Here is a 21,739-nt window from a genome sequence, read left to right as displayed (position 1 = left end):
TCCGCATTTCACTGGTGTCATGAAATCTTATAGAAATAGAAATACTGTAGTTTTGCAATGGACAATGTGGTACTGTATCAAACAGCATGGAAAATTACTCATGGTATCAATACAGATGTACTTTGAAACATGGCTCCTGGATAGAGTCAACAACTGCCAAATCCTGAATTTAAAATGGCCCATAGCATTAGCAAATCCATCCATTTAACATAAAGTTGAATAAATAAGTCAAAAATTTCCAGTAGCATGGGAAAGCCCCTACAGCTAACCCACTTTTACGCAGTCAGTGACGCAGACATTGTAATATGTCGTTACACAAGGATTAATAATATCCTGAGAGCCTTTGATGGTTGGAAAACGTGATGAGATATGGTGATGCAACATATATGCTTTCCTTGTTTGGTGCTTGAAAGTAAAAGTGTGTGAGAATGATGCATATCAGCTGAGCCGATCAATCGGCTCAATTGGTATCAAAGCCTCTTTGAAGAGAGGGACATCCCCAGTATGAGGTGGTGGAGAGAGGTAGTTACCATATATGACCATTAGTATCACTAGTATCACTAGTACCACTCAGTCCTTGACGAAACTGACATAATGTAAATGGTTAGTGGAAAAATCTGTATCTTATCATTGGTGCACAAATAACTTGAAATATTGAGGTTGTGAATGCTGTAGGAGAAAGAAGCGTCAGTCCCACATGACAGGAAAGTCTGTAATCTTCCTCCCACTCTGACATGAAGAGATGCTATTTCCACAACAACAGAAGTTTGAATGACGTCACAACACATGGCACTCCAGAGAGAATAGGCAGAGGACGTGGGATAGTTTCACTTCAGGCTGCAGATATTAGCCGCTCGATGACATGGACTGCTGCCAGCTCCCACTCTTTCTGTTTTACATTTCAATTGGACTCAACAGTGTATCGGAAACTGTAGATGTCTCAAACACAGGCAGATAATGGTTAATTAACCTTCTCAGCAAGAAAACCAATGAAAAATTGATGGATACAGAAAACTAGGAATTATAAAAATATTTCTGAATGTTTAAAATAAGACTTAAATTATTGTTTGTTGACAGTAGTGATTAATTGTTGATACCTGGATTCACAAGCTCAACAATGACAAAAACACAAATTAATCGAGGTTTGAGCATCATGGAGGCACTCAAACCTGGATAATCTGTTAATAGAGAGTTCAAGATTATAGGGCCACGTTGCCCTACCTAGTTACTTATTTGAGGGACAGTATGTGGGTGGATGACATACAAACATGCATCACAGTATTGCCTCTCCTGCCAAGAGAGTTGTAGTAATGTGACAGATCTTCAAATACTTTTGGACATGAATCAATGATAGATAGCAAATTTTGACTTCTTTCAATGTAGCAAATTTTGTTTGAGCCACATACTTTTATTCAGACAAAAAATAGACTGGCACATGACTGTATCTCTCACACACACTAAGTCACACTGTAGCATCCCCCAACAATACTAAACATAATACAATCACTTGAAGGACTTGATCCAGAACTACTCAAATGCTGTGACTCATTCATTATACAGAAGAGACAACACACATACAGTACATCACTTCTGGCTGTAAAAGGAGAACAGGAAAGTTTTGAATGTGAAAAAACTCAACAAATTAAGCCAACAGGGAGATGAGCAAACCATCTCAAATCAAAGCACCAGAGGGCCAGAGATTTTTCTCAACAGATTTTTAGAACAGAAAAACGTCAAAAGATCTCGTCATACCAGCAGCCTTCAGCATCTCTGATTCACACACAAACTTTCAGCTCTCGACTGTGTTTCCATAAGAATCTGCTTTTTAATGACAGGTCTCCAAACTGGCACTGTGGTTAGTTAGTACTTTTAATTTTCTTTAAAGGACACAGGTCATTAGTGTTCTTGTTCTCAAAACTATAATTTGTCAGAGAATGTACAAACATGTAAACATGTTGGATGGTGTCCACATGAAAATGTTAAAAAATGCCATAAAAATCTCTTTCCATCTCCTCTCAGCTTATATTTTATTTGGATTTTTAGAATCTCCAAGTGTGTAGGTGTCTGTGTTTCGGGTCACATCTTTCAAAAGCAAGTACAAGTAAATGTGGCAAAGTTGAGGTATTCCTAGATTTAAAAAAAACAACAACATTTAGTAGACAGTCTCCATATGTTATGTTTGATACTGTCAATTTGATATAATTCACTTGAGCTAATGAAGCCTTTTGGATGTTTGCCAACAGAGCTGCTCTTGAGTTTTGAATTTTCACAGACAAATTGCCTATTTTATATGCCCACTCTCTGTCAAGTGGGCACGAATCCATCCCACATTCAACAAAAAAATCGATACTGCTTTGTGCTTCTTTATGGTTTTCATACATCAGCAATTCTTCCTCCCACAAGCAGTCAGTCGGAAGTGATTCAGTTGCTTCATGTTGTGGGCATGCAGGAATCACCCTAAAACTGAGACCCATGACTGTGGAGAAAATATGGGTGGATTTTTTTGTGATTGGAGCAAAATTCTATTTTGTGTAAGACTGTTGCTGTATTTTGTCCATTATATTTGAACAGGAGTCTGGGTTACTGCCTCATTGTGGTATCCCTTGACAGTACTTGGAGACCAGCCTCCATCTGTGAACACACTCTCTTCCACGTGCACTTTGTCAGTGAAGTGTAGGCGGGTGTCAATACCCCTATATGAAATTCTGCAAAACATGACCTCAAAATCAGACTGCCAACAATAAAATGCATTTGCCAGGTTACTTTTCATGCACAGTAAACCAGATGACAGAAGATGTACTAGACAGTAGAAAATTGACTGTGGAAGAATGAAGTTTCCTGCTTGCTAACATTTTGTGAGTTGTGAAGCCATAAGATTAGAAATCCAGATTAGTAGAATGGTTTGTATTTCAGAAAAAAAGTAGCAGGTCACAGCAGTGCTTTAGTATTCCTTTTCATCTTAAAGTGATGTTGCACACCTAGGATCAACATCCCTGTACACAACTCCTTTCCCTAGTGTGGGGCTGAGGCCTGAATCATACTGAACAAGTATGATTAAAGGAAACTTTATCAATTCAATAGATAATGTACAGACCTTCTCATATTGCTCATACTACTTAGAATTTAGCTTCTCAAAAGGTCATATTTAGTGCAAGATCCCTACTCAAACATGCTTGCATTGTACAGTCTGACTGCAGTTGGAATGAAGGACCTGTGGAAGCGCTCCTTCTTACACTTGGGGTGTATTAATCTGCCACTGAAAGAGCTGCTTAAGGCCTTCACAGTCAGACGCAGAGGGTGAGAGGTGTTGTCCATGATGGACGACAGAAACCCTCCTCTCTCCCACCACCTCTATGGAGTCTAGGGGGCAGCCACAGACTGAGCTGGCTCTTTTAACCAGTCTGTTGAGTCTGTTCTTGTCTCGCTCAGAACATCCCCCTACCCAGCACACCACTGCATATGAGACCACATATGCCACCACAGAGTCAAAGAAGGATCTCAGTAGTGGCCTGCACACACCAAACGATGCAAGCCTCCTCAGCAGGTGTAAATGACACTGACCCTTCTTGTAAATAGAGTCAGTGTTGTCTGACCAGTCCAGATTACTGTTGAAGTGGACACCCAGGTGCTTGTATATCCTCACTCTCTCGATGTCAAGTCCCTGGATGTTCACCGGTACAATTTTGGAGGGTTTTTTTTTTCATACAGATCAGATTTATTTCCATGTCTATATGCTGTAAGGATCCCACTCTAAATATGGTAAACGGAAACAAAAGCTATTAGTCAGCAGGCTACAACAAGCACCACTTCACACCTCAAACTGAACTCCGGATATTCCATTACTGATGACGATGATACATGCATGCAGTGTTTTTGTTTGTCTGTTTTCAACACGATTATAAAAAAAAAATCAAATAAACGTCTTTATCTCCCATCTCCACAATCATTTATATGCAAGAGCCTACCTAGATTAAAAATGAATGCTCCATTTATGTATATTCATATATTGTATTATCCCTTTGATTGTAGATTTTTCTGAAGAGCCCCAGTCTCCTCTTGTTTCCTTGCTGGTCCAATAAAGGCTAAAATGCAAAAAAAAAAAAAAAATCTTAAAACCCCCAAACAAACAAACAGTTTTTAATATTCACAGGTCATTGTGCTTTTCCTACATGAGCAACTCTCCTTCTCACAGCCCATCGCTGGTCGGAAGTGACTCAGTGTTTCTATCTTTCCTCTTGTTGGCTGAGGCAGAAAATGAGGCTCACCCTCTTTCTGACAATTTAAATGTACAGGTGCAGGGGCACCACTGATTCTGTTTGCAACCAAATAAAAAGTTTCCTAAAAATGTGTAGGTTGTTCAAAGGATTCAGTCCATTATATATACATATTATAGATGTCTCTTTATTTCTATACTGTCAATGTGGTATCTCTTAATAGTACTTGGAACTCAGTCTGCCTCCATCTGTGAACACACTCCCTCCCACATGCGTTTTGTCAGTCATATGTAGGCGGGTGTCAATACTCCCCTCAACAAACTCGTGCAATTTTATCCAACCAAACGTGACATATGCCACAGATGGCGTTTGCTTTACGTCAGAAATTAAGTCTCGCCATTGCCCACCACACAAATCCTGTACCAAATGATGGTCTGTGTTATTCATGCAGTTTTCAATGCATCATAACTAATACTGTACCTCTAATAATACAACAACCCAGATGAGAGGTTGCTGTATTTGAATTGCAAACCAGCTCACGTGGGTAACAGATATATAGATAACTTTACATCAGTTATTCTCCTTGTAAAAATTAAAAAGCAGGAATGCTTAACAGCTTACTTCATTAGTTTTAGAGATATATTTAAAGAAATGCCTTTCATAATGTATTTTATGTGCTGCATACCTTCTTGTTTGGAACATGAAAGTGTACATCAAATACTGACCTAATCCCATTGTGCACTCAAAAACATAAGCACACCACATTTTAGCCCAGCCCTGCCGCCGATTTTTGGTGACAGACAATCACAGTCATTACTGGTCCTGTGGGGAGGCAACAAGAAGCACCTTCACTCACAAATTAACAATGTAAGAAACTGAAAATTATTTTTTTGCCATCTAGGACACATGCAAATATTATTCTGAGATAGAAATGTTATTTCCAGCATGACAACAAGAAAGTAAATGGCCAACCTGAAGATCAGTGATACTTTGTGCTCAGTCAGTGATAAGGCTACACAGATTAATCTATACCCAAAGTACAACATATCTCATACAGACTTCAGCATTAGCACTACTACTACTACACTGAACCAACTTGTGAGGGCTTTGAGCTTTGTTCAGACTTAGTCTATCATCACCAGTCATGTAACTAGGCATACATCGCCCTCTGCAGGCAAGACAGGCAAGATTCACATATGGCTCAGCAAGCTCTAAATTCACAAAAAATGGATTTAACCATTGCTTCAGCTGTAAAATCAGTGACCATTAACGAATAGTTATTTATTGGTTGTAGATCTTTCTTTGCTCAATTATCAGAATCATAAGAAAGAAACTTGAGGTAATATAAAAACAATTTAATTATTGTTCCATTAAAAGTACAAAAAGAAAAGTTCAATACACATGTGCAAACTACTTTAAGCAAAGTTATGAAAAGTAAAGCAAAAGCACTGGCCTAAAAACCTCCTCTTACTTTACTAAGAAGGAACTGAGGACCTCTCCTTTCACCCAACAAAATGTGCAAATATTTCATTATAACTTATCTCCAAGTGATGATTTAACAGCCTAAAACATTCATAATTTCACCTATTTTAAACATCTAACATTAGTATACTCTGTATCATTAAGTCAACTTACAGCCCTAAGTGTCTTAACATATTGAAAGGGAAATGTGCACTGTGTATATACCAAATTTGGGTTTGTAAAACTGATTGCTACAGTATCAGTCCCTGATCTGATACTGTTAAATATCAGGTCAATTTAAAAAATAGGAGCCATTGGTGGCGACAGGCACAGTCCTAACAATGCACGATTAGGTTTGTTGATTAAAATTTGATTGTAAAAGTCTAAAGGTGAGTCGTGACCACAGGAGTGACTCCATGAATAAGCAATGTTGGACCCAGGTCTTGACTCAACAAGTCCAGCTGGTGCAGGTAGGCACGGTAACGGCTTGTGTCTGCTGGTGGGCGTGGCAAATACAGGAAACGCACAGCAGGCTGCGGGGCTCCATGTTGGCGAATCAGATTGTTGACTGCACAGATATATTCATCTGTCAGCTGAGCAGCATTGTTAGGGAACTTTTGTGTAACTTCTTCCTTTTCAGCATCCTCCACCTCTTGTTTCTCCCTCCTCTCTTCATCCTGTGCAGACCGTTCTTCCCTTTCACTTCCTCGTCTCCGCCAGTGCAATGCCACCACCTTGTCCCAAAGTACCATCTGCACCTGAGCTGAGATCCTCAGCTCCTTTAACATCACCCGGAGCTTTGTCTGCTCCTCTTCTTGCAGACTGCAACCAGCCTCCACACACAGGAACAGGCGTAGTCTTGCCTGGTTCCAGGCCCTGGTTTCATGAAGCACACCAGTCAGCTGCAGCAGGAACAGTGAACAGACATCAACATAGCCATGGTTGTCAGGTTGAAGCAGATTCAGAGGCCACACATCAACAAATGGCCCAGTCCTGCTTCGATGGGCCCCAATCTTTCTTCCTGAACTTAGGGCTTCTTCCCGGTTGAACTGGTTGAAGTAACGGGCCAGTGCCACATTCTTCCCCATTTTTACAGCATCAGCAATTACTGACACATATTCCTCTTCTTGAAAGTCTCTGGCTTCCCCAACATCCCGCACACTGGGGAAAAAGGGGGACTGTTGTTCACTGGGGTCTGGGGTTGGACAGTCTGCATCCAAGCCAAGACTTGAAGATGACAGAATTTTGCCTTGTAGGTGGTCTTGAGGGGTGCAGTCATCATAGAAACCCAAGACTAGAGTATTTGGCCTCATTCCGCCTACATACAAACAAATGTGCCAAGTGTTTTAGTCAAGAATGTCCTTGTTTACAGACTAAGTTCAATGACTGAAAGTAACAGCATGAGGGAAACTTGCCTACCAAAGCCTGTGATGAAAAGCAGATTCTGAACTCCGTGACGCACAGAGGCGGCCAGGGTAAGGTTAACAAAAGACTTTATATTTAGATGGTCCACCAAAGAAAGCCAGGAGTTATAATGGCTCTGCAAAGGATCAGATGGCAACCCATCTGCAGAATCAAACAGACACAAAAAAATCAAATGTGTAATGACAGACATTAGGGCCCGTATTCATCAAGCATCTCTGATTAGGATATCACTGTTCACTGGCCTAAAATTCTCTGAGTGACATAAATTTGGTCCTACTTTAAAGGTGTAGGAGGAAAAGCATTTGAACCATTTCCTCATTTTAGTAAATCTCTCCTGGCACTCTGGTCCAGTCTATGATAGGTAGCTAATAAATATAAACCACTTTGAAAGCTCACACAACGTAGTGCCATTTTCTGTCATATTCAAGTCTAACATTTTCAAGTTATTCTCCTTCCTGAAAGTGAGTACTGGAAACTTCATAAATAACTCTCATTCTTTTCTGAGGCTGTGTGTTTTTAATACTTGGTTCAATGTCAGTGCAATCCCTGGGAGTGATTCTGAATGTGAGCCCAGACGTTCATTTGGAAAAGAGAACCATCTCATGCCTTCAAGGGAAGCATGTGCTTGTTTGATGTTTGTTATTAGATACAAATGTAAGCAGCTCCCTGTAAGGAACAAATGTCAGCAGTGTATCTAGCTGTCTTCTGGTGAAAATATAACGGTTTTCAATACACTGAGCATACACAGTTGGACAGCAAGACTGGACTGCAAGAAGTGTTTAAAAAATTTCTTCCACTGTAAAAAATAAATCACTTTTGGAATATATTGTAACACGAATTAAAGCGGACCAAGGCAGCTGTTCAACTGCAATTAAAGCAAAGACTCGTACAGAGAGTAAGTTTAATTCAAATATTCAAATTTTGGGTAGAGTCTCTTACCTAGTAAACCAAGTTTTACATGTCCCAGTACATAAAGGCCACTCTTCTTCAGGTCATTAATGAAAGTCATTAGACCTACACAGCTGCGAGGGTTTGCCACCATCAGCAGCACCTGCGGCCTCCAGAACTTTACATGGTCCTTGCGTACATCCAACATCAAGAGGTACTTCCGTACCTGAGTGAAAAGACAATTGACAATGAAGTCATTAATTCATACTTATATCACACTGATGATTAATGTGAGAAAACCCTGTGTCTGTGTACAATGTGTGTGTGTGTGTGTACCTGATGGAAGATGAGAGCCTGGCTGATGTAGCCCCAGTTGCTAATGGGACCAAGGTAGTGGATTAACATCAAGAGTAGCAACATAAATGCTATGCTGGCAAAAGCATATATGGCATTGATCAGGAACATCATGACCAGGCAGCCAAGAATGCCGAGTGTGCAGGTGTGCCATGTAAAACAACGAAATGAGGGTCTAAATAAGACAAAAAAGAAAACGATGACAGAATATTGAAATAAAATTACCCTGACAACCATGATTGTGCAAATAAATTACATAAAAACATAACTCACTGCAACATGCTGTACTGTACCTGAAGTTTGGTGCAGAGGCCCATTCTAGAGCCAAGCAGGCCAGGTTTACAGCAGCATACACCATCAAGAAGAAGATAGTTACAATACCGGCAATAGTGTTCAATTTCCCAGTAAACAGCACCACCTAGTGGCAGAAGGAAAGAACATTAATTGGACCCTACATAAAAAAAAGAAAAAAAAAACACATTTTAAAGAAACCCAAGGCCTCATAGATCTTTATTTTTGTTGCTGTAAATATAGTTTTACTACAGAAATGTAAAAGAAAAGAGAAACCTGTTACTTATGTTGCAAAATATGAATTTGTGTAAAATGTATAACCTCATTAAAATAACTAATAACTTAGTGTAACCAAGAACAATATATTTAAAAAACCTAAAACTCCCCATATGTAGGGTTTGGGATGCAGCCAAAGCATTGCTACTGTTATGTTGTACCTGCACAAACAACCAGGAGATGAGCACTGAGGCCCAGGGGTTCCCACTACGAGATGTTTTCCTTGCCAGAGCCAGGACACCACCTGTAGAGGTTTGAATCATCATCAAAGTCAGTCTCTTGTCTGTCACTGCTCATGGTCTTAAACCAGACAAACAACAAGTCATTCTACCCTGGCAAACACATAATGAGGGCTTTTTTTCCCCCTTCTGAGAAAATAAAGCCATCTGTTGTCAAATGATGCTTTCCAAATTACCATGCCATCACTAGAAAAAATGAGACATGATTAAATAAAAAACAAGAGTCACTTTCTTACATTTGAGATGGAGGCCTATTTCAACAGATGGCTGATTATTAAAATGTTGACTCAGCTTTATTGAAGACCAGCTGGAGTTGGATATGCTTTCATATACTCTGGATTAACTATTTAGCAGTGATAATCATCTAAACAATCAGTAGTAAATCCTTCTCTCTACAAAAACGGTCAGACGCCACATCAGCTAAAACTCCACTCTGCCAATAAACATTTAGTAATTTGACTTCTACGTAAGTCCTTGTATGCAATTCTAAAACTTTACAGGCAAAACAAATTGTAAACATTGGACAGCAAGACACGTTTTTCAGGGATCTCACCAAACAGGTCGTCTTTGGACAGGGCATACAGGATCCTGGAAGCTCCTATCAGATTACTCATGGCAGCAGACACGGTAGAGGAGTAAATGCCGATTGTCACCATGGGCGGCCATATATTGATATCTCGCAGGAAACTGTAATCTCTTTGGAGAAGGTGACTGAGGATGATGGATAAGTATGAAATAAGTCATAAATGTCAATAACCTATATTAATGATTCTGCTTTTTTTTAAAAAGTATAAATAACTTGACATGTGCACAAACCAAAATATAAATAAAGATAAATAAATACGCATAAGCAAAACTTCTTTAATGCAACAACTTGTTCAAAAATCAGACTGATCAAAAGTAAATATGCAAGTAATATGGGTATTATGGGCAGTTTGGTACAGAAGTTTAAGTACATTTGACTGAGTCTGTGTGTGTGTGTGTGTGTGTGTCTCTAACCGTTCACAGGACGACGCAACCAGCAGACTTAGCAGATTGTATGTGACAAAAGTTATAAGAACAGCTGCCAGGGTTCCTCTTGGTATGGAATAGCTGGGGTTTTTCAGGTCACCTGGAGAGCACATAACAGATGTTTCTGCTTTCATAAAATCACATACATTAACACCTTACTGAAGCTGTGTCAAAGTTCAGCCTTCCCCAGATGTTTACACTGTTTTGCAGTGTTTCTTAAAATCTGGGGCTGGATCTACCAAAGTCCACATTTCTAGACTAGTCTTAATCTGTGGTCACAAATCACTTAAATATAATGGCACATGGTAGAAAAGAAAAAAATCACAACCACAAGGTGCAACGGTGCAACATCCAGTTAATCAAAGTATATAATTTCACATTTGTCCACAATGTGTTGAAGTTAAACATCTTAACTTCTTAATGTCAACTTCAGTTTAATATTAGGACTGAAACTAAAAAATACTTTCAGTATCAATACATCTATACTTTAGTTATTTCCTCTATTAATCAAATAGTTGTTTGGTCTATAAAACATCCAAAAATGTCAATTACTGTTTCTCAAAGACATCCTCAAATGTCCTCTTTTGTCCTGAGCCATAGTCCATAACCCAAAGATTCTCAGTTTGCTAACACAGAAGACTAAAGAAAATAAATCACATTTAAGTATCTGGAATTGGAGGGTGTGGAGCATTTCTTCTTTTTAAAAAGTGACTCAAAACAATTAAATTATTAACAAAAACAATTACTGATTAATTTAAGTTGGCAACTAATTGATGAACAAACTAATCATTGCAGTTCTAGTCATTATGAAACATGTACCAGTTTGCAGCTGGTGGGTCAGCTGTTTGAGGTCAACTTCTTGGTGATAAACTTAGAAATGTTCTTAACATGCATGCACACTAGAGTTTGGACTCTATAAGGCTAAACTATCTGATTTGGGGAGAAGGTGCAGAACTAGGTAGGCCTTTGGGTCCCCTGAGGGTCCATACTTCATATTTTGTGAGTGTTGTGGGATCCAGCCCCTGAAGTGGGACAAAGCTACAGGGTATTCCCATCATCAAGAGGCACATAACTAGAAATAAAGACTCTTTGTTTACCTTTCAAATGTATTTATTCAAGTTATTCTAAAACCATCTTACCTGACATGTTGGAGCCTGCCATGATTCCGGTGCAGCCATTGAACATGACAGCAAAAACTGTGGCAAAACTCATCATGGCATGAGTGGTGTAGTCTACTGTGTAATTGGCTAGGAAGAATAACACAATGTATTATTTATACAGGTCAGGGATCTCTTATACAATCAACAGGGATATACGGCACATGGGACCAATACTTCATTTTTCCCCCCTTTCTTGTTTGCACAGATCAAATTCCTGAACTAACAAATAAGAGCCAATATTATAATGTTTTTTTTCTGCAGGTCTACCACTGTTTGAATTGATTTTACTTCATTAAAGCCTGTGGCACTGTAACACTTACGCAAGAGGTTTCCCTTCAGGGTATGGAGTCGGAGGCCAGTATAACTGGCATTGGTCAGGCCAGTACTATTGAGAACAGAAGTACCTGACAGAATCACCACCCTTGGCCCCATAATAAAAAAACTGATGAAAATGGAAGCCAGGACAGTTGTGACTATGATGACGATGATGAAAGTGGCTTTGGCATAGATACTGGCTCCTACCTGTAATCATAAATCATTTGAATGGAGAATTACTTACAGATAATAACAACAAACAAGTTTTTTTTCCCCTCGCATTAGCAACAGGCTACCAAGACAGTGCTTTCAGTAAGTCCATGGTGAGTGTATACATCCATCCAATGTCTTGGTCCAGAGCAAGACATTAAAAAAACCTTGCGGCTATATTGGCAAAAGATATGTTTTGAATACGCATGGGCCTCAGAGGCTGATTAATGATGATGGACATGTCCCCTATAGCATACCTGTCAAGTGCACATTTCTCGTTTGTCAATTTGGCACAAGAAAAGAAAAATGGATGTCATTAAATTTGCTTGCAGATATTAATGGTTCAGAGTGGATGAATTTTATAGTAACCCCTTTTCCATTAGCACCATTATCAGGCCAAATGTTACTCTTGTATACATAATAGTTGAACAGCTACATTAACATCTTCCTCTTGTGGCACACTGAAGCAAAAAAGGCAATTGTGTACTGATGATCTCTCTTCAAATTAAATTTGCTAAGGCCAATCCTGCTCTGAAGAGGGTCAACTTTTCATCACCCCATGGGCCTTTCCTTAGTGAATACATTGGCTGACTGAATGTATCATAATTTAAACAAAGTGTTGTTGAGCCTCACCAAGCAGACAATGAAACACAGGAGGAGCAGACCAGTGCCATAAAGCAGAGACCACCAGTATCCTGAAGGCAACACCTGATAGGGACCTGCAATCACAGCTGCACCCACTGTAGATGGGCACACTAAGAGAGTTAGTTCATATATCGACACAAACATACGTCCTGAAACCTCACAGTATCTTGCTATTACAACCTACCTTCTGGAACTCCAAAGGTAGATATGATAGCTTCAACCAGGCCCAAAACATAGAGCGCACTGCCGCACACATTGGCCAAGAAAAACATGATGCCAATGCTGCCACCAAACTCTGGACCCAGGGCTCGACTGATCATATCTAAGTGTTCAAGATGAGAAATTTCTGACTCCAGATTCGTAAATATAAACTAACTTGATACCTATCCCAGATCAACCATGGGTCAGGTTCAGAACAAGAGTGGATCTGTGCCATTGGTGAATAAATCAAATAAGTAGAGTGGTCGAGAATATGGCTACAGCTTAACTCTGCTTCAAATCTGAAGGATACAGTAGGCCCCTCCAGCGTCTAAAGCCCCATTGGTAGAAATGGCACAGACAGAAAGGACGGTCATGGTGATGATTAAGTAGGCCACCAGGAACATGGCGATGGACTCGTAGAACCCTGCGTGACCCACAACAAATCCTGCAAGAAGTAAGATAAAATCATTATGTATCCTAGTAATTACCTCAGGGATGTAATTTAAAAACAAAAAAATAAAAACACTGTTCGACTTCTCTACTGAAGTATTTATGATGTAGACAAAAATAATGTAAAAGTAAGAGCTGAAACAATTAATTGATTAGTCCAACAGAACAAGTTTTTGAAAATCCATTAACAACTCAATAATTTCTCAAAAAAAAAAATCGTCAATCATTAATCCAGCTTCTACTGTGTTTTCTGTTTTTACACCATTGTCATATCTCGGTTTTAGGGCTATTGGTCAGACCAAACAAATGATTTGAAGATGTCCTTTAAGGCTCTGGAAAACTGTGGTGGCAATTTCCCACACTTTTGCCACATTTTACTGATTGACTGATTAATTAATTAAATCAATCAATCAAGAAGGGATACTTGTTGGAAGCAGGCCTTGGAGAGGGAAAAGTTCAAACCTGAGACAAGTTAATTAAAATGACCAGTTCTCTATATTTTTATAGCCGCGCTTGTTTGTGTATTTGTGTATTTTAAGCTCACCATTACTCCCTTCTATACTCACCGATTCGCAGGAACACAACGACGCTAAACATGGACAGTAAAGTTGGGATAACAACTCCAAAAACCACTCCGAGCTTTCGGGTGGTTTTGCCGTCTCTGCCCCCCTTATCTCGGCTGGGTTTGGGTACATTTTTCGGCTGTGAACCGGTGCTGAAGGAGAGTCGATAATTTAAGAGAGGAGACTTTTCTGTCATGGCGGTTGGGTTAACGGTGATTAACGACTGCTGGTACCAACCGAAAAGCACCAATTTACCACGCACGTGCTCAGTTATGACGTCAGCGTCAGACTCTGTAGCTATGGTGACGTCTGTGCTGCAGTGTTTTCAGACTGAGGCCAGTTCACCTGCTGCTGAGGGCATGGATGGATGGTTTGATAATGAACAGGGTTGGGAGGGCTACTTTGGAAATGTAATAGGTTACAGATGACTAGTTACCCTGTTTAAAATGTAATAAGTAATCTAACTATTTCAATTACTTAATCAAAGTAATGTAACTTATTAAATTATTATATATTACTATACATTTCTAGCTGTTTTCAACCAAGATATAAGTTCAAGTGTTTTTCATGGATACTGACGTGATTGATAAGGGAGATGAGTTCTTATAAAGTAAGATTTATCTCACATTTGAAAATGTATTCCTTAGTTCATGTAGATTTTGGAAAATGAAATAAAGATTATTATAATATATACTATAATAATTGGTACTGTGACACCATTTAAGACCATGTGTGCTCCAAATAAGCCCACACCATGATTGATTTACAAAATATAAAAAATATATTGTTTTCAAAGAATTAAAAACAGCAATATATGTATTCAGTAATATGTTAAAAAATGTAAATTTAGCAAAATCTTAAAGGTCTGACTTCAGATGTAACCTCTTTGTAATCATCAAGATTTTCATAAGTAACTGTAATTCAACTGGTAATTGGTATTATTAATTGGTTCATTCAATCAGTTACAGATTCACTTTGATTAATTCACCGTCTAGCTTCAAAATTATTTGTCAACCATGCATGCAAAGTTGTTGACAAACAGCAGCAAAAAATTACATCATTAAGAAACTATATAAACCAATTAGTAAATAAATAACTCATTTTAAGAAACCAGTCAGTTTGTTGAATATTATACTGGATGATATTAATTGAATAAGTATTTTATATCATACACAGCATTCTTATTAATATAAGGCTAAAGTTGAACAACATTGATGCAAAATCTGGATATTTACATCAGAAATTTGCATAGAAACATGACATAAAATTTCCATATATAGACAAAAGGCAACACAGAGGAACATGAGCATTACAGCAAATTAATAACCTTTAAAGTAAAAATGTAAACAGAAATTAGAAGTGCAATGAGAATAAACTCTCCTTAAATAATTAACCCATACCAAAAAGGTCTAGCAATACTTTCCAGTTTCCATTCAGTATTTTAAATGCAGATTTAAATTGGTAGCAGCTATAAATTTTGCACTTTTGCAAAGACTGTCTGGCTAATATTGGTAACTGCATAGCAGAGCAAAAGAGCAAAAGTAAATCCGGCATAAAAACATGAATCCAGACAACCCAGAGGACATTTCTGTTTTGGTCAGGTGATCAGTGCTGTGCAACAACCTCTGAGAGTATTTACAACAATTCAGGACAAAGCAGAAATGTTTATATCCAGTCACAGAGGGTACACAAAGAAGCTGCCTGTAGGCTACAAAAAAGAAAACTACCTGCTTTTGACTTTTTAGTACATTGTAGGCTTGTATTTGTTCTATAGACTAAGTGCTTAATTCAAAGCATCCCTTGTTCTATGTATCTTGATATGAAACTGTATGCCTATTATCTACATTCATTTATCCATAATGTTCATATTGATGTCTTTCATTTCCCTCTATTTCTTCAGCTGTAGTTGCACCAGCAGAGAAGGTTGAAGACGAGCAAATCCTGATCACTCCTGCTGTTTTGCTCTGGTGGACTTTCATTTCTCCTTTTATTGACCTCGGGCTCCTGCAGAGTTGAAATTGTTCCTCCGTAAGTGAAGAACACCTGGTCCAATGAAGTTATCCTTTTGTCACAGGGGAGTGCATCTGTCTTCCAGCTTAATCATGAACCGCTCCAGTTTGCCTGAGATCAGACGGTTGTAGTTCAACAGGACTGTGCTGAGACTCTTGGTGCTTCCAGGAACACAAGACAATTCTGGGTTCTCTACAGGCCCCTGCTGGTCCACACAAGAAATACAACATTGAAAGGGGTTTTTAAAACAAATCACAGACTGGAAATTCAACCAATTTTTGAGAAAAACAGAACGAAATTATTCTATTCAGAATAGAATTCTGAATTAACCAATTTGAGGATATTATGTAAGACACAGATCAGAGGACATCCATCTCGCACTTGTGTGACTTTCAAGAACAACTGTCTCATTTGGAAAGTATGCGCGCCTATCTTCTTCTTGTCCTGAGGAAGGAAGGCTCGGGGTCACACAACGTCACCTCATCACTCCCCGAGCACAGATATTTTCCGAAAGCCACAGATTTATGAGAAACCAGGATATTTCAACAGGAAAGTGATAAAGCTTCATGCATCAACACTCTGATGAGTTTTACTTGGCTCTGTTTGTTGTGAAGTGTTTGATGTGTGTTTATGTGAGTGATAGACTGAACCCAGTTAGTGCTGATTTAGTGAGTTGCAGGTCAAAAGGCATCTAGATGCTTAGATTTTTTTTAAATGAAAGTTTAGGTTGCATATTAATGTAACCAGCAAATCACAGCATAAGTGCTAACTGGATTTGTTTGTGCAGTGGTTAGCGTGTAGTATGTCACAGTGATGGCCTCTTACACTCAGCTGAAGGTGTGTGAGAATGAGCAGGTAGTTGTTGATGTTGTGCTCCAGTCTCTGCAGCAGCAAAGCACCACATCCTGGCTGACCGAGAGCCCTCATAACCTTCACACCTTCAATAAGAAGCCTCAAGGATGCACTTATGTCTCCTCTTCTCTCCTGGTGCTGTAGTAACACATAAAGACACACACAGAAAGAAATCATTAAACACTTAATAAACGAGTATAATAAACATTATGTAAGAAATCTTCGGTAGTTGAGGATTTTGGATTCATACATGTGCCAACATACAGATTTGCTTTCCCAAGATGCTACGTGAAGCTCGGTGCAGGGTAGCTGAACTGGTGTGGAGAGGGTCATTGAGTCATTACAGTCTTTCTGCCAGGGTGAAGATATCGAAGATGCAGGTGAAATCAAACAGTTGGACAGCACAGAGACAGACTGATGGGTGAGGACAGGCAACAACAAACAGGTGGGGGAAGGATGAGATATATTGCCCCAGCAGGAGGAAGAGAGAAACAGAAATGTGGAGAAAATGTATTTATCCAATGCTCAGAGACAGTCATGTCCTCACCAGTGCACTCTGCAGCTCTGCCACAATATTCATAGCCCTCCTGGCAGCTCTATTACACACAAAGTCTATGGGCTTGGTCTCGGCATCCCACATCTCAGAGGCTACCATACAGAGCAGGAGCAGTCCTGGACAGACACATAAACAAGCCAACCTGTTCAGTTTATAACAAGTGTATTAAAATCACCAGGAGTTAAAAAATTTTAGGCTCACTACTCACTGCTTAAAGCCATGCCCCGCTTGGCCACTCCTGATGAGTCCACATTTGTTCCATTAAGAGATGTGCCAGGTGGAAAATGCCCCGTGTCCTCTGTATCTCACGAAAGAAGAGCTGCGTGTCCTTTTGTGTCTTTTCACTACTTGATTTCCCACCTTCTCATTCAGCAGTGGGAAGTGCAAGTGTTATCTAGCCTGAGAGCAGGATGCACCCCAACTTCCCTGCTACGCAACATAACAAAATGCTATAGAGTGAAAGTTACATTTGATGATATTTACAGAGCTGTTTCTGAGTTTCGTTTTGGCTAGAGTTTGTTTTCCGAGCGTTAAGGGGACATCATGCTTGCTGACTAAAAGGTTAATGATTTATTATTGTGTAAGACTTAATTTACACAGCTGACATGTAATCCAGTCACTACTGCTGGTGGCTGTTTGCTTTGTGACAAGGTTTCTTCTGGCCAGTAGTAGCTTGGGTTCATCTAATGATGTCAGAGGGAGATACACAACCCACATACAGCATGTGGGTGTGTGTGTGTTTAAGCTTTGTGTAGCCTGTGTGTGACTGTCTGATAATGCACGTACCTGATGGTTCTGTGTTGAAGGTTATTAATGTACCATATAAGACAAGTCAGATTACTGTCCAGTCTATGTATTTTTATTTATTTTTTATTTTGTAACTTTATAATTAGGCTAAGCTGCTTTATGTGTCAGGACTGTGGTCTTTTCTGACCATTGGAAATCACAGCCGACGTGATTATCTGTCCCAGCATTGTTTAATAGCCTTATTAGTTGTAGTATCAGTCAGGAGGAGAAGTGAACAAGCGGTCTTCACCCGGATATATTCAATCATCCATCGGGTTGTACCTGGGGGCGCAGCTGGAAGACGAGGTGTCTCCAATTCAATTGCCATAGGGGGTTGAGTACGTAGGCTATTATATGTCAAAAGCACGGGCAAGAGAAAACATGGGGGAATGCACCATCCATCCTCATTTAAGACACATGTGCTCACCCCAACACCTCAGATTGGACATTGACTGAGCTCCTGCCCTCTTTTATTTGCGCCCGCATGCTCTTTATGCGTGCCGATTAGGACGCATGACGCCTAAAATTAGACCCTAAAGTGTGCGCGCGTGTGTTGTCACATACAAGGGTAGAGAGAGAGAGAGAGAGAGAGAGAGAGAGAGAGAGAGATGCAGAGAAAGAGAGGGGGCAAGAACATGAAACGCATGTTGTCCTTTTCGCTCTCCAAGACTGCTCCTCTTTCTGCAGACAATCCCGACCGCCGTTAATTAAGACAAATGTGCGCCGCGGCTCCGCAGATAATGACCGGAGCGCCTGGATTTCTGCACACGAGGAGGAAACTGCGGGCCATGGCACTGTCAGTACCCGCATTGCATCACGGACACGACACCAGGTACCCCGCTGTCTCCCTCCCACCTCAACTGGAGCCGAAGAGGAGACTGTAGCATCTTATCATAGAGTTGCTTTGCCTCACAACCCCATGCAGCTGCGCTGTCAGGCGGCTGGCTGTTGTCTTTCCTGGTCTCCAAAGCCAGCCAGTAGCTGCCTGCGCCGCTGTGCGCTGCTGTGGAGGCGCAAAACCGGCAATTACGCGCCGTGTTGACAACTTTGGCGCGGTACTGTATGGATTGCGCATCAGCAACAGGCCAGTCTCTGGGATCTACGGATATTTTTCTCCGTTGGTCTTAAGTCTGATTCTCCAGGAGTCATCAGCTGCCCGACCACATCAACCATTAGGTGTGCGCTGCAACCTGTAGCTGTGTGCCCTTTGATTTAAGTCATCGTTCCGCCAAGGCGCAATGGAGGGACACAGCTGACGCTTTTGAATCATTAGCCCGAGAAGGAGACAAGAAAAAAAGAAGAGGAAGCGGCCCCTGGGGAAAACGTAAGTATGCTGTGCACTGACACTGTCTCCTTTCTCTCTTCAAAGTGTTAAATGCATATGTCTCTGTAACTTTGTCAATATCTGGCTCAAGGACAAATTGCAATTGAAGGTCTGATTAGGTTATGGTATTATTTCTGGTATTCTGGTTTTATTTTGTCATTATTTCCCGACAGCTTGAATATATTATACTAGGTCTATCCAACAAGAATGTCTAACAATTGAGAAACTTGCCACAAAAAACAGAAAGGGGCACAGGTGGTTGTACAACCTGATGTTGCGCATCAAGGACTCAAGGTCCCTGTAATACTGTACATGTAATGCAGTAAAATGAATGTGTAAGAAACGCACACACGTCTGTCTAATGTGTCAATTGAAAGGCGTTTTGGCCCATGATTTAAAAAGAAGTATGAATGAAAAAAACTGTCTCAAAACTCTATGACCTTTCTAAATGTAACAAATGCACAATCTCGTTCATTTGTTTCTTCAGCAGTACAACACAGTAAATCAATGTTTGCCTTACTTGTAATCAGAACCAACATAAAAATAATGTTTAGACTGAGGACCAATATCTCATGCTTTCTCTACATATGGAAGTTAACTTTTTCTTTACTTTCACACACATAGGCAGGGCAGGAGACATTAGAGCTGCAAGGATTAGTCTTTTAATAGATTAGTCAAAAATAAATCTGCAACTTTTCGATTATGTATTGTTATGTATGCATGTAATAATCTTAATAATAATAATAATCCTGGGGGACATGATATTTTTCCTCGTATGCTGGTACTAAATGGCCTCCATGCAGAGGTGGTTGGTGTATTTCTAAAGGATCCTGTAGAGATGGAGATGTGGGTTAGTGTGCTGGTGCTTGGGGCTGCAGAGCACCCAGTTCCTCTGCTGTCGGGGCGACACTACGTCTGCCTGTGTGTGGCTTCCAGCTCTCTGATAAAATGAAGTCGGTGACATCCTTTTACCCTCAGTTATGAGATGACGTGTCAACAAGCTCTATGCCCAACATGCATATGAACCTGAAGTGCATGAATAATTAGATTGAAATTTACATAGTGAGTGTGTTCATGTGTTTTTGGGTGAAATCCACCCCATCACTCAGTGGTCTCAGGGGCCCTGTTTCATTCCGGTGCTTGTGGTCCAATGCTTTGAACTGGTTGCCTTTCGTAACAGCCAATCAGCTGCAGTCCTATGCAGGACTGTTTTATCTGTCAGCCATTCAGAGGCTGTGACTCCCAGAGGAATTTTGGTCTTTTAACCTGTAAAAGATCAGAGAGTTTGATATTCAAACCCAGGCTCGCCTGCATGTGACCAATTAAATTGATTAATGTCGTGCCATCTGTTTAAAGCTTGAATTCATTAGTGTCCTGCAGTTGCTCATTTTAAAAACAATTCTCGGAACGAGAAAGGTAGCACATTTGCTTTTGGATTGCTCCCAGTGAATTGAAAATTTTACATTTCCATTTGACTGCGGAGACATTGGTAAACATGAAGGATGTTTGGCTCCTGAAAAGGTAGCAGTGAATCCTTGGAACAGTGGTTATCTTTCAGGTATGAGTCTCACTTGGCGCCACATCTTTCAGTGCAATAGATTTCACTGCCAGTAAGTAGCACCGTTCAAGAGCCTTCAGTGAAAGCCCATCAAGATGCGCTTGCAGTATTATAATACATGTGTCATCAGAGGAAATGATCTGAAAGTGCAACAAGCCTTCATGCGAGAGCTTTTAGTATTGGATACAAACTCCCCTGAGGAGAGCTTCTGCAACACTGCATGTACTAACATAGGCATGAACCAACAGTTCAGTTTATGGCATACGAAAGGAGCTATGAACAAGTAACACACTCAAGTGATTGTTGTGGTGCCCATGAGCAAGGTACTTGACTGTGAAATGCTCCTAATGGAGATACTTGGCAGCCAAACATTAGATGACTGTGTAAAATATATTTGAATATGAAGCATTGCATAGATTCTCACTACAGTATTAATATCTATTCTACAAATATCTGATCACACATTTGTGAAATAGTCATAGCCTCATTTGGTGTTTTAGATGGAGAGTGTTGTGATCTGCTGACTGCACAGCTCATACATGACATAAAAGTTCATATTCTCAGGCTCGTTTCAATTTTTTTTCCAGATAAATTGACAGTAAATGTTGTTGTACTTTTCAATGGTGGAAGATTGAAAAAGGCTAGAGACAGTATATGGGAAACATTTGAAGTCTTCTCATATTTCTCTTGTGTTGTTGCTGTTTTTTGTGATATCCTACATCACAACAACACATCATTCAGTAATCACTTAAAATTCCCCCTCAAGGCATGACTGCTTATTGCTTCCATGCTTCAACATGATGAAAGCCTGTCAGAGTGTTACTGTTTTCGCCGTTCAGATTGCATCAACATGGGAACGTTAAAAAATGTTTTTAAAGGGGCACTGCACCGGTTTAAGACATATAGTTCAGTTCAATATTTCACAGGGAGTCCTGTGTGGCTTTGTAAGT

The 21,739-nt window shown here is 40.0% G+C and overlaps 3 protein-coding genes across 5 annotated transcripts in view; 1 reads left to right on the top strand and 2 right to left on the bottom strand.

Annotated features, from left to right (window-relative positions):
* Nucleotides 1–6,058: 6,058 nt before the first annotated feature.
* On the bottom strand, nt 6,059–13,899 carry LOC128368971 (solute carrier family 12 member 9-like). Its single transcript, XM_053329906.1, has 14 exons — nt 13,707–13,899; nt 13,001–13,135; nt 12,674–12,811; nt 12,478–12,584; nt 11,640–11,841; nt 11,299–11,406; nt 10,148–10,259; nt 9,702–9,859; nt 9,071–9,153; nt 8,636–8,760; nt 8,325–8,517; nt 8,040–8,214; nt 7,095–7,241; nt 6,059–6,993 (listed from the first exon to the last, which is right to left on the bottom strand). The coding sequence occupies exons 1-14, from the start codon at nt 13,897–13,899 to the stop codon at nt 6,059–6,061; spliced, it is 2,811 nt and encodes a 936-aa protein (XP_053185881.1).
* Nucleotides 13,900–14,830: 931 nt separating this feature from the next.
* On the bottom strand, nt 14,831–17,662 carry thpo (thrombopoietin). Of its 3 annotated transcripts, none has more exons than XM_053329848.1 (5): nt 17,330–17,662; nt 17,113–17,263; nt 16,830–16,916; nt 16,539–16,703; nt 14,831–15,918 (listed from the first exon to the last, which is right to left on the bottom strand). In XM_053329848.1, exons 2-5 carry the CDS (start codon nt 17,218–17,220, stop codon nt 15,772–15,774), a joined length of 507 nt encoding a protein of 168 aa, XP_053185823.1. In that variant the 5' UTR covers nt 17,221–17,263; nt 17,330–17,662; the 3' UTR covers nt 14,831–15,771. The 3 variants fall into 3 exon arrangements, with proteins under 3 accessions (XP_053185823.1, XP_053185821.1, XP_053185822.1); XM_053329846.1 differs by having other exon boundaries at nt 17,113–17,237; XM_053329847.1 differs by having other exon boundaries at nt 14,831–15,915; nt 17,113–17,237.
* Nucleotides 17,663–18,458: 796 nt separating this feature from the next.
* The window catches only part of clcn2a (chloride channel, voltage-sensitive 2a), a 37,668-nt gene continuing 34,387 nt past the window's right edge, over nt 18,459–21,739 (top strand). Inside the window, exon 1 of the mRNA XM_053329365.1 lies at nt 18,459–19,231. The gene's annotated coding sequence lies outside the window, so the exon portion shown is untranslated. The remainder of the gene's footprint in view (nt 19,232–21,739) is intronic.

Source organism: Scomber japonicus, chromosome 12, assembly GCF_027409825.1.
Source record: "Scomber japonicus isolate fScoJap1 chromosome 12, fScoJap1.pri, whole genome shotgun sequence".
Lineage (NCBI taxonomy): Eukaryota > Metazoa > Chordata > Actinopteri > Scombriformes > Scombridae > Scomber > Scomber japonicus.
The sequence above is the reverse complement of the archived record's forward strand: the minus strand, read 5'-3'. Positions and strand labels throughout refer to the sequence as shown.